This window comes from Capricornis sumatraensis, chromosome 9 (genome assembly GCF_032405125.1).
Source record: "Capricornis sumatraensis isolate serow.1 chromosome 9, serow.2, whole genome shotgun sequence".
In the NCBI taxonomy this organism is placed as follows: Eukaryota; Metazoa; Chordata; class Mammalia; order Artiodactyla; family Bovidae; genus Capricornis; species Capricornis sumatraensis.
This window is the reverse complement of record NC_091077.1, coordinates 80515749-80528373: the sequence shown is the minus strand read 5'-3', so window position 1 is coordinate 80528373 and position 12625 is coordinate 80515749. Positions and strand designations below refer to the sequence as shown.

Here is a 12625-nt window from a genome sequence, read left to right as displayed (position 1 = left end):
TGCCTGGAAAATCCCATGGGCGGAGGAGCCTGGTAGGCTGCAGTCCATGGGGTCGCTAAGAGTCAGACATGACTGAAGCGACTTAGCAGCAGCAGCAGCAGGGATTTTATTAAATGAGGGTCTCATGTCTGCATTTACTACGTATGTACCTATGTGATAGATACTAGGCTAAATGCTGGGAGATGAGGGCAGGGAGCAGAGAAAGAATATATAAGAGTTTCAAAGATGAGTAAGGTAAACCACTTTAAATTCATTTTCCTAATTCCAATGGGAAAATGGTTTAGCACTATCCCCATTCTTATGAAACTATGAGTGAGATTTTGGGGCATGGGGACAGATGTTGCATACAGACAGGGAGAGGAAGGAGGGGTTAAGTCATCCTTCACCCCAGTGACATTTCTAGCTATTCCTTAGACTTCTCACTCTCGGTTTTTCTGAGCAGAATGAAGCTGTTACCTGGGTAACCAACACAGAAAGTGGGAGGACAGAGAGGGTGTTTGGTGAGAATTGTGGAAAGTAAACAGTGTTCCTTCAATTTCCTTTAACAGTCTAAGCAACAGCATAGTTATCAGACAACAGCCTTAGGATGTCTCAGGGCTATAGATTTTATGTTTAGATATTCTATTTGGTTCTTTGAAAGTTAAATCTGGATCCTTTTTACATAGCGATCTTTTCTTTCCTTTCTTCTTTCTTCCCTCCTTTCCTTTCATACTTTATTTTAAATCTTCTTTTAAACCTGTCTTCTCTATGTTATCACTCTATTAGATGAAGTTCCAGCAGTGCTAATTATACTGCTTAACTGAGTCTTCTGACTCTCATTCATGATAGATCAATTACTCAAAAGATTTGTAATTTTTGATTTTGAGCACATTGTCATGAGCCCTGAACTGTTGAAGTGTTGCTAATCCAGTGACTTTGTGTTTGCTTTTACCAAGCTTTCTTGGGTTAGCACCAGTCCAAAAATTGTTTCTGCATTAATTTCTCAGTTTGGAATTTTCACACCATGTGAATATTGTGAATCTGAATTTCAAATCCATAGGCCAGAAATGCATTTGTTTTTCTCAAAGGAGATTTAAAAAAATTCAGAACCCAAGACAAAGACAGACTTCTTTATGATTTCCCAAGCCAAATGGGTATTTTTTTTTTTTTTAGTTCTTATTTCATGCACAGGACTGCCTTCCAATCAGGCTTTAAACAGAAATCTCAGTTCCTTTAAGGGGCCTAAGGCTAACCCTCGCTCCTTTAGTTAATACCCCTCAGGCATGGGACCAATAACCAGACTTAAATCATTCTCAAGTCTCTTTGTCTTCAGTTTACATGCTGTTTGCTCTGACTTTAAATTTCCCTGTTATTTCTGGCAACTAGAGATTTCCTTTTATATTTATAAATATCATCAATGAATTAAATTTTTTATTATACTGATTTTATGTATTAAATATTTCTTTTTAAAAAAAATTAATTTATTTATTTATTTTACTTTACAAAATTGCATTGTTTTTGCCATACATTGACTTGAATATTTCTGATTTTGTAGCCAGAGGGGATCTAAATTGATACAGTCCTCCACACTGCCAGAATTGAAACTTGAGATAAATGTTTTAGATCCAAATAAGAAGATTTATGTGACCACTTTTGAACATCTTATTATCCAGTGTCAGATCTCATTTCATAAATCTATTTGATTCATTGTGTCAAGCATTAAATTATTTTCAATCGGAAGAAAAAGAAATTTTTACTTACACTCAAGTCTCAGAAGGAAATATACATGCAATCTGAACCAGAGATCAAAAGACCATGTAACAAAAAAATCACATTTAATTGTACAAAAAGGTCTTTGATAACTGACACATCTATCTGTGGGACGGATGAATATATATGCATATATAGATATACACACACACATATACACGTATGTTGCTGTTGATTAGTAGTTAAGTTTTGCAACCCCATGGACTGTAGCTGGCCAGGCTCCTCTGTCCCTAGGATTCCCCGGGCAATAATATTGGAATGGGTTGCCATTTCCTTTTCTAAGGGATCTTCCCAACCCAAGGAGTGAACCTGCATCTCCTACATTAGCAGGCAAATTCTTTACCACTGAGCCACCAGGGAAGCCCATACTCACATATACATACATGTGTATATAAAATATATTATGGTATATTTATAACAGAGAAGTTGTTTTGAAATGGACTCTTTATCTATTAGAGGTTCCACAGACAGGCTTCAGTGACAACATGATTTTGAACAAACAAGATTCCTAGGGGCTCTGGGTTTACCAATTCTACTGCAACCAGAATATTTTGCTTTTATCTCACTTCCATTTGGTATTTTCAGTACTGCTGCACTGAAGAAAAGAGTTCTCTTCCAGAAAGAAAGTTAAATTGCAATAGAACTTTTATTTATGAATGTGTGTATGAATATATTAATATTTATATTGAAAGTATATATTCATAATCGTATAAGCACATATCTTGTGTTGGGGAGAAGAGATTGAGCCCTGGGAAAATGAATCCAATTCACTCAGTTAAAAGAGAAAGACATGGAAATAACCAGGGTGTCATATAACTTCAAGGACACAATTTATGTGAATTACTGTACACCTTAAAATCAGTAAGATAACAAAAGCAGATTCCTAGATCATGGCTATTCTAGTTCAGTTTGTGATGACTATGACCAGGGGATAGAGGACTGGGAATATGCATATTTATAAAAGCCCCAGGTAATTAAAAAATTTTTTTATTGGATGATAATTGCTTTACAATATTGTGCTGGTTTCTGCCATACATCAACATGAGTCAGCCACAGGTACACATATACCCCCTCCCTCTTGAATCTCTGGTCCCATCTCCCACCCCATCCTACTCCTCTAGATTGTCACAGAGCACTGGGCTGAGCTCCCTGTGTCACACAGCAGATTCCTACTAGCTAGCTATTGCACGCATGGTAATGTATATGCTTCCATGCTGCTCTCTCAATTCCCCTACTATCTCCTTCCCACACGGTGCGCAAGTCTCTTCTCTGTCTGTGTCTCCACTGACGCCCCTACCCTACAAACAGATTCATCAGTACCATCTTTCTAGAGTCCACACACATGCGTTGCTGCTGCTAGTGCTAAGTCACTTCGGTCCTGTCTGACTCTTTGTGACCCTGAGGACTGTAGCCTGCCAGGCTCCTCTGTCCATGGAGTTCTCCAGGCAAGGACACTGGGGTGGGTTGCCATGCCGTCCTCCAGGGGATCTTCCCAACCCAGGGACTGAACCCTTATCTCTTATTTCTCCTGCACTGGCAGGCAGGTTTTTCACCACTAACCCAACTGGAAATACAATATTTGTCTTTCTCTTTCTGACTTATTTCACTCTGTACAAAAGGCTCTAGGTTCATCCAACTCATTAGGACTAACTCATATGTGTTCTTTTTTTAATAGCAGAGTAAAGGTCCATCTAGTCAAGGCTATGGTTTTTCCAGCAGTCATGTATGGATGTGAGAGTTGGACTATAAAGAAAGCTGAGCACCGAAGAATTGACGCTTTTGAACTGTGGTGTTGGAGAAGACTCTTGAGAATCCCTTGGACTGCAAGGAGATCCAACCAGTCCATCCTAAAGGAGATCAGTCCTGGGTGTTCATTGGAAGGACTGATGTTGAAGCTGAAACTCCAATACTTCGGCCATCTGATGCAAAGAGCTGACTCATTTGAAAATACCCTGATACTGGGAAAAATTGAAGGTGGGAGAAGAAGGGGACGACAGAGGATGAAATGGTTGGATGGCATCACCGACTCAATGGACATGAGTTTGGGTAGACTCTGGGAGTTGGTGATGGACAGGGAGGCCTGGTGTGCTGCAGTCCTTGGGGTCACAAAGGGTCGGACACCACTGAGCAACTGAACTGAGTTGAATATTCCTTTGTGTCTATATATACATACATCACAATTTCTGTATCCAGTTTTCTGTCGGACATCTAGGTTGCTTCCATGTCCTAGCTATTGTAAAGAGTGCTTCGATAAACACTGGGGTACACGCATCTCTTTCAATTAGGTTCTCTCAGGGTAAGGTGGCTCAGTGGAAAAAAATCTGCCTGCAATGCAGGAGACACAGGAGATGCGGGTTCGATCCCTAGGTTGGGAAGATCCCCTGGAGGAGGGCATGGTAACCCACGCCAGTATTCCTGCCAGGAAAATCCCATGGACAGAGGAGCCTGGCAGGCTACAGTCCATGGGGTCACAAAGAGTCGGACATGACTGAGTGACTAGGCACATGCCCAGTAGAGGGATTGTTAGACCCAGGTAATTTTGAAGCATTTGGTCCTTGAAGGAAGGTTGACAATGCCTTTTGCAGCAGCGTTTTTGTTTGTTTGTTTGTTTGGGCTTTTTTGTTTTGCTTTGTTTTCCTTTTTTTTTTTTTTTTTAACTATACCACACAGTTTGTGGGACCTTAGTTCCCTGACCGGGGATGGAACCTGTGCCCTCTGCAGTGGAAATGCAGAGTCCTACCCACTGGACTACCAGAGAATTCCCTCTAGTAGGCTTTTCTGCAGCTCCTGCGTAAGGAAGTATCTGGTCAAAGGTCAGTAACCTACTGCATCACCATAACTTTCTATCTTCCTAATATGTCTAAAGTGTGGGAAGAAAAGTAAACTCAATTTTTCTCTTAAATCACCTTTTTATATTAAAGTAAAAAATTCCCTATTGATTCCAGAGAAGCTATTTTAAGGGAGGAAGCATGTCAGTGTGCTACAAATTTGTCTATATTTTGACACACCTGCCCAAACCAAGAAGCTCAGAGGTGAATTTTAATTCTACATTTTAGTTAATACCCATAATTACAGAAAAATCTGTTTAATACTCCATTATGTATCACAGTAAGACATGCACAGATGAATGCACTATATTGAAATGAACGGTCAAATCTTCAGCCTCAAATTTTTCCCTATAAATAGATGAAAAAGGGAAGAATTATTGGTCAAGACCATTAACCACTTGCACATTTTGTTGGAGGCACCAACGGTTAATTATGACCTTGCTGGTGGAGCTAAAAGTATAATTAATCATTCAAGCAATTGTTACTTCTAAAAATTACAGCTTCAAAGAGAGAGGCCTGACAAAGCTAAAAGTCTTAATTTTCATACAGAGTTCTCTATGTGAAAGTGGGATTGTATCAATACTTAGGCACTACTTTATTATTTCAAGTAAGAGCTACATGTGATTAGTATAACATGGTACAATGGTTTAGCAAAGTGGAGTCAAATTAAGCCAGAAAAGATTAAAATTATGCAAAACAAAAAAATGACAAAAAGAAGGACAAAATCATGGAGAATATATTCATAATTTAGATTGAAAGAAATGTTCATTTCCCTAGGACAGGGAAGGATATCTACAAACATAGCCCCAACAAATAAATGTCCATCTGGTATAAACAGACAAGAAATAGATATGGTGGAAAATGTTTTCTCACTGATAATTTCAGAAGTAATTAAAACCACTAGGAAGGAATTCCACTTTTCCATTAAATGAGGAAATGTGATAAACATGACAGAATTCAGCCCTGGCAGGACTTAGAAGAGATGAGTTACATGTTTCTTGGGGTGTTCTGGCAGTCTGTCGAGTCACGAATCATGAAATCATGAAAGTGATCAGGCCCCCTTCACCAGCCCTATACCTGTGGGTAAGATACACCAACAAGGGGCCTTGAAAGGGGGAGTAACTCTTGGTGCAAAGATGGCTAGCACCACCCCAACATACATTAGTGCTGAAACTTGGAAATTGCCTGTATGCCTAATTATTCAGAAAGAGCTAGAAAAGTGGTAAGTTAACATGATGCATGCTTAGTTACACAGTCATGTTGAACTCTTTGGGACCCCATGGACTGCAGCCCACCAGGTTCTGTCCATCGGATTTCCTAGCCAAGAATACTGGAGTGGATTGCTATTTCCTTCTGGAGGGGATCTTCCTGACCCAGGGACCAAACCCACACTTTCCACATTGGTAAGCAGATTCTTTACCCGCTGAGTCATCAGGGAAGTCTAAGTTAACACTGTAGGATAAACATATATTACCATTAGGAGACACTGATACAAAGAACTCATAGGAATATAGGAAGATGAAAAAGGAAAAAATGATGCATATATGCACCTAGAGGCAAACTGTTGAATTATTTTTGTATGGCAGGATGGTGAAAGTTTCAGAGATGAAAATATTTGATTTTCAGAACAGAGTTTCTCAAATGTAATGTGCAAACGTGATCAGTGGAGCCTGTTAAACCTGAGGGGGGGTGGGGTGTCTGGAATGTGGGTTCAGGAATCTGCATTAAAATAAAAAACCTTCAGGTAATTATCTGTGAAAGACACTTTGATAAACATTTATTTAGTGATCTGGGTGTTGGGAGTATTTCTGGTTCCTTTTTGTATCCATATTTTCACATATACATGATAAAATATTAAAAGGTACATTTCAAGCATTCTGTAGGCTCACCTTATCAATAATGAATATGCCCAGAGGCATGTTTGGGAGACTAACAAATTTCATCAATGTATGTATAGCACACAGATTCCCCCATAAAATGAAAATGTTTTAAGTGGAGAACAAAATCCAGTTGAGATGCAGGCTGCTGGGTAGTAAACTAGGCTCAATTGATAGTGGAGCACTCTGTCCCCACCACCCACCATTCAAACCCTGAGTCAGGAAAATCACTAAGTGTCTCAGAACACTCACTCCCTGGCTCAATACTTTTTTTCTTAAATTCGAGTGTAATTGCTTTACAATGTTGTGCTGGTTTCTGCTGTCCAGTGAAGTGAATCGGCTATATGCATACATATGCTTCCTCCCCGCTGAGCCTCTGTCCCTCCCCCACATCCTAGGCCCCAGGTCATCACAGAGCACGGAGCTGAGTTCCCTATTCTATACAGCAGGTTCCCAGTAGCTAGCTATTTTACAAAGTAGTGTACCTAAGTCACACTTAATCTCCCAATTCATCTCACCCTCCCCTCACCGTGTCCACTTGTCTGGTCTCCTTGTTTACATCTCTATTCCTGCCCTGGAACTAGGTTCATCTGTACCATTTTTCTAGATTCCACACATGTGCATTAATATATGATGTTTGTTTTTCTCTTCCTGACTTGCTTCACTCTGTTTGATAGACTCTAGGTCCCTCCATATCTCTATAAATGACCCAATTTCATTCCTTGTTATGGGTGAGTGATATTCCAGTTTATATGTGTACCATAACTTCTTTTAGAAGCAGTTGACTCACAGCCACTCCCTCCTCCTCGATACATTTCCCTCATTTAACTTGCAAGACACCACACCCTCTCGGCTAGCCTCCAATCGCACTACCGGTTCCTTTTCTTCTTTGCTGTTCTCCGTGACTCCTCACTCACTCCACAGGCTTCTCCTCATTTCTATCTATACTGATTCCCTGGGTGATCTCAACAGTCTGTGGCCTTAAATATCATCTAAATGGCAGAGTCTCACACATGGACCTCCCTCCAAGCACTGAGTGTCCATACCCCACTGCTTACTTAACAGCTCCATTGAAATTACTTCCCCCTTTTCCACTTACCCTCTCAACATTTCCCTTCAGCCACATCTAGTGAAATTGAAGTGAAGTCGCTCAGTCGTGTCTGACTTAACGACCCCATGGACTGCAGCCTACCAGGCTCCTCCATCCATGGGATTTTCCAGGCAAGAGTACTGGAGTGGGTTGCCATTGCCTTCTCCACCTTCATGCTTTTGCCCAAAATATATTGCCTCCTACTCTAGAGTGCTTGCAGTGGCTGTTCCCTCCATCGGGAATGACTTTCCCTTTGTTACATATCTACATGGTATTTCCATCACTCGCCAGTCTTTGTTTTCATGTTGTCTTCAAAACGAGATGATCACCTTTTCAAAATTGTACTGACCCACAGCTACCTCCAGTAGCCCAATCCTTTCCTATCACCTTCTAACATAAAATATTGTATATTTATTATCTTTACCTTGTTTTCAGTTTCCCCACACTAGACTGTAAGCTACACAAGGTCAGGGAATTTTTGTTGTTCTCGCCTGTCCATGATATATCACAAGCACCAAGACAGTGCCTGGCATATGTTATCACTGCATAAATATATTTGTTGAATGGCTGAAATTTTAAGTATCAAAACCACTTAAGGTTCTACTGAACACAGTAATTTCATATCATGATATCACTGTCACTCAGAAAGGCACAGTTTCCTGTTGTTTCCTTCTCCAATTCAATTGTACATATAATCTAGTACACTAGTATATTAGCCATAGAAACTTGGAGAAATAGGAAGAAATTGCACACCTAACTCAAGATGTAGTCTACGTGTGTACTCAGTTGCATCCAACTCTTAGCTACCCCATGGACTATAGTCTGCCATGTTACTCTGACCATGGAATTTTTCAGGTAAGAATATTGGAGTGGGTTGCCATTTCCGGCTAAAATGTAGTCTAAATAGAGAGAATCACTGCTTCTGGGAGGCAAAGTATTAGATCCTTTCTTTAAAGGACTTGGCATAGAATCATTCATATACCTCAAGGGTCTTTTCTCTTAGCGATGCCTCACCGGGCCCCCTAAGTAAGATCGCTTAAAGTTTTTATCAGCTCTGAATCTTAGGCACCCCAGTTATATCATAAGCTAGAAACGATAAGAAGCTGGAAAAACATCTTTGTCTACAACTCTAATTCCCCCCATTCTTCCTCCTTATCTTGGCTTCACAACACATACACAATTTTGTTGCATTAAGTTGTCTACTTCCCTTTCTTCTCTACTAATCTGTCTGTCTCCTTGAGAGCAGGGATCATTGCCAAACCCCTGGTACCTACACAGTGCCTGGCAGCACAGGGTGATTGCTCAGTTAACGTTCACAGAATCAATGACTGACTCAGAGTTTCTTAAGGTAAAAGATGCATTCTACAGACTTAATTACAGTATTAATTCATACAGCTTAGAGCTAATGAAAGTATTAGTAAATCACCATAAGTGTGTAATTATGCAAATATACATGATCCCATATTTTTGTTTCTTTGTTAACCAGAAAAGAAGCACCTTGACTTCAGCTGTTTATTCATCATCAAAACAGTCCTGGAAGAAAAGCAGTAAAAATCCGGAATTCCAGTAGAGGACATTTAGAGTGATAATAAAAGACCTGGATAGGTTTGAGTCATGAGCCAGCACAGTTGTGTAACTTCAGACAAATGCTTATTAACCTTCTGAACCTCAGTTTTCGTACCTGTGAAATGGGACTACTGTTTCTGTTTACCTTCAGAATATTATTGTTAAGGACAAATGAGATTAAGTCTGGTAAAACTTCTTTGACATATAAAAATAATTAACTTGCACATTCACGTTCTATTTTTGCTTTTCAGTCACTTAGAAAAAAATTAAGGGGTTTTCCTGGGGTACAGTGGTTAAGACTCTGCCCTCCCAATGTAGAGGGCACAGGTTCAGTCCTTGGTCGGAGACCTAAGATCCTGGATGGCTCATGGCAAGGCCCCCCCCAAAAAAATTAAAAAATTGTTTTTTAAAAAAGAAAAAAATAACTATCTGAAAAACTATGATATATTTATAGTTCATATTTATATCTAAGGCATATATAAATTACTAACAGCTCTTCAGAAAAGGAAGACAATGGGATCTATAACATATGCCTTTCCTGTTTGCCCCAATCATCCTTTAATCAACAACTCTAAAGATGATTAAGCTTTACTATTTTCCTTCACAGCTTCCCTTTTCACCTAGATTGGTTAATGGAGCCAGAATTAATGTGGAGCTTGGCTTGAAGAATGCCCAAGTCCAATCATCACTAGTTTTGACATTTTTTTCAAATCCTGAACAAATGTAGCAATTCCCTAACCAGGCAGTGCTGTCAAGGAAAGGTAAGCAAATCTGTTTCCTAACTTTTTCTATATAAAATATAGGAACTCATTTTCAGGCCTCATACTACAAGCAGTATCTCTCTTTTTTATTTGATTCCACAGTCCTCGTTAGCTATTTTTACATCTCTCACCATTTTCCTATCTCAGCAACAAATAAGCAAAAAAAAAAAAAATCTAATGAGGTCACTGGAGAATTTACTACTCACGGGGCAATTTTAACACTCTCCAAACAAACAAACAAAATCACTGTTCAACACAAGTGTATACTGGCTTGTACAAAAATGCCCAGGACGCAAAATACAATGACAACATTTAGGTAAATTTTAAACAAACAAACAAACAACAACAAATGATTCAATCCATGAAGACAATGACCACAGCAACCAGATATAATTTTCTAACAAAAATATATTGACTTAAAACTGCATCCCAAAAGTTTATGCTGTGAAATTTAAAACACAAACAAAAACCAACTTGGGGCCAAAGTCACTTGCTTACCTGACTGATGTCACTTGTCCAGGCAGCTTTTTCCTGGCGGGAAGGTGCTAACAAGACCACAGTGAAAGGGGCAGCATCAGGAGGCTCCACCACTATTTTGAAATCCAAGTGTCCAAACACTTGGCCAGAACCTTTGGCTTCAACACACGTAAACCAAACAATCAGATGTGAATACAAAAATATGAGTGATAACTGCTTTCTCAAGGCCCTAGTAATACAACCAATGTGCATTTAAGTCCAGAATCTCCTTTTAATGATACAGTACTTCTCAAGCATGGGGACAGCTTTGTTAAGCTCATAAGCAGATGAAAAAGCTGAGATCAGTGGGTTCCTCAAGACTAGGGTCCTGCTCTTCTTATCAATTCACGGCTTTTTAAAAATTTAAATTACAGAATTCCAACATTCTAATTCAATTACTTTCTTCTCTGCTGCTGCAAAGTCACTATCAAGAGACAAATTCAGTAAAATGTAAATTTCCAAAGATGGCTTAACTGGGGTCACAGGTTAAATGGTTCAACAGAATTTTTCATATATAAATGAATTCAGGGAATTTATTCTTAATATCTTTCCTGTCTCCTGAAGCAGCTCTTCTTAGCTATCAACAAATAAAAACCATAGGACAATTTAATGCTAATATAATTCTAAGTGACAGAATGTGACTTACAGTCATCATCGCTCGCATCAGGCTCCTCGACCAAGGTACATTCTATTAGAGACAGAACTCCACCTGTCTGGAAACAGATCAATTTTTCATTAAGAGGCTGAGAGTCTTGCATAGGTTGGGAAGCTGTGATTTGTAAACCTTATATTCAAACTGCCACAGAAGAAACAGCAAGTCAGTCTTGAAACTAATTTTTCATAGAGCCCAAAATTAAATTAAATGTGTAAAAGTAATTGAACTCATTGAGCTTCATGATTCTTCCCCACCATCTGACTCTCACTCCCAACATCTGTAGAATTTAACGAGTCGGTCTATGGGAGATTATATGGCACCTCAGAGGCCCCACAGAGTGAATGCAGTGCAGCAAAGGGTAGAACTCTACAACCAGTAAGTGACTTAAGCAGTGAACTCTGCTGCTGTGATGCTGGATAACATTTTCAGGCATTAATAACAGAAGGTACAGATAGGCAAACATTTCCTGTAAAGGGCCGGCTAGTAAATGGTTTTGCCTTTGCAAGCCATATGATCTCTATCACCACTGCTTAAATTTGCCATTTTAAAAAGCATGAAAAAAGCCAGGTACAATAGGAAGGACAAGAGTTGTGGCTGTGTTCCAATAAAACTTTATTATTAAAAAGAGGCAGCAAGCTGTGGGCCGTACTTTTCTCACTCTTGGTACTGAGTAAGATAAAATCGCATTTAGTGAATATTACACAATCAGTACAATGCAGTCATTTGACAAGATGTTTGAGCTCAGTCAACAACTAGTAATTTTGTCCAGGTTATGATTTTAATTGCCCTACTTTATGGCACTTGCACTTAAATTTCTATTACTTTGGATTTAACTGACAACAAAGTAAATGTCAAGGTTGGCAACTGTATATTACCTCACCATGATATTGTAATAATCTATTTTATGACAGCAGGCATGGGAAAGTCATAATTAAATTAACCTCAATGCCTCTTAAGTGCACAGAACATAAATGGAATATGTAAAACCAGTACCTTGAGCAGATGCAGCTTTCCTCCTGAACTTCTTGTACAAATTAAAAAGTGTTTTGTAAACAAGAAGCACTGTCTTTCTCCTTCCTTTTTCAAAGACAATGAACCCAGGCGAACTTTACTAAGTTTCCCTCTCTCAACGGAAGGTACTTGAATAAGAGAACCTGGTGATCACAAAAGTGAAGAACACACAGTAATTAAAATTCTGTCAAGTGAGAGCAGTTCCTGATGCAAAAACACTAGGACCTGTTTCCCAAGATATCAAGGAATTATTCTGATGCACCATCGGAGCGAGCAAATCCCCTGCACTTTGATCAGAAGAAGCAATGCATTGCAATGCTTCAAGAGTCACACCAATTCTTACTATTTTTGTAGAACACTTTAGATTTGATTATTTATACAGAAGCTGGAAAATAAGTTTAAAACAAAGCCATACTGAATTCAAAGAATGAGACATTTCTGCCTTCTGTCCTTCATAATCTGATCTTTATCAATTTATTTACATAAGAATAGGGTACATATTGTATAATTACATATAGTAATAAAACAACATAATAAAAAGCAAGTCAAATTTGTTTTTCCTAAAGCAATGA

General features: G+C 39.0%; 1 protein-coding gene across 1 annotated transcript in view; it reads right to left on the bottom strand.

Moving 5' to 3' along the window:
- Nucleotides 1–12625, bottom strand: part of RASGRF2 (Ras protein specific guanine nucleotide releasing factor 2) — a 249152-nt gene that overhangs the window by 118102 nt on the left and 118425 nt on the right. Inside the window, exons 10-12 of the mRNA XM_068980666.1 lie at nucleotides 12036–12196; nucleotides 11034–11100; nucleotides 10370–10506 (exon numbers count right to left, since the gene is read on the bottom strand). Of these exons, the coding sequence (XP_068836767.1) occupies nucleotides 10370–10506; nucleotides 11034–11100; nucleotides 12036–12196 (365 nt within the window). The remainder of the gene's footprint in view (nucleotides 1–10369; nucleotides 10507–11033; nucleotides 11101–12035; nucleotides 12197–12625) is intronic.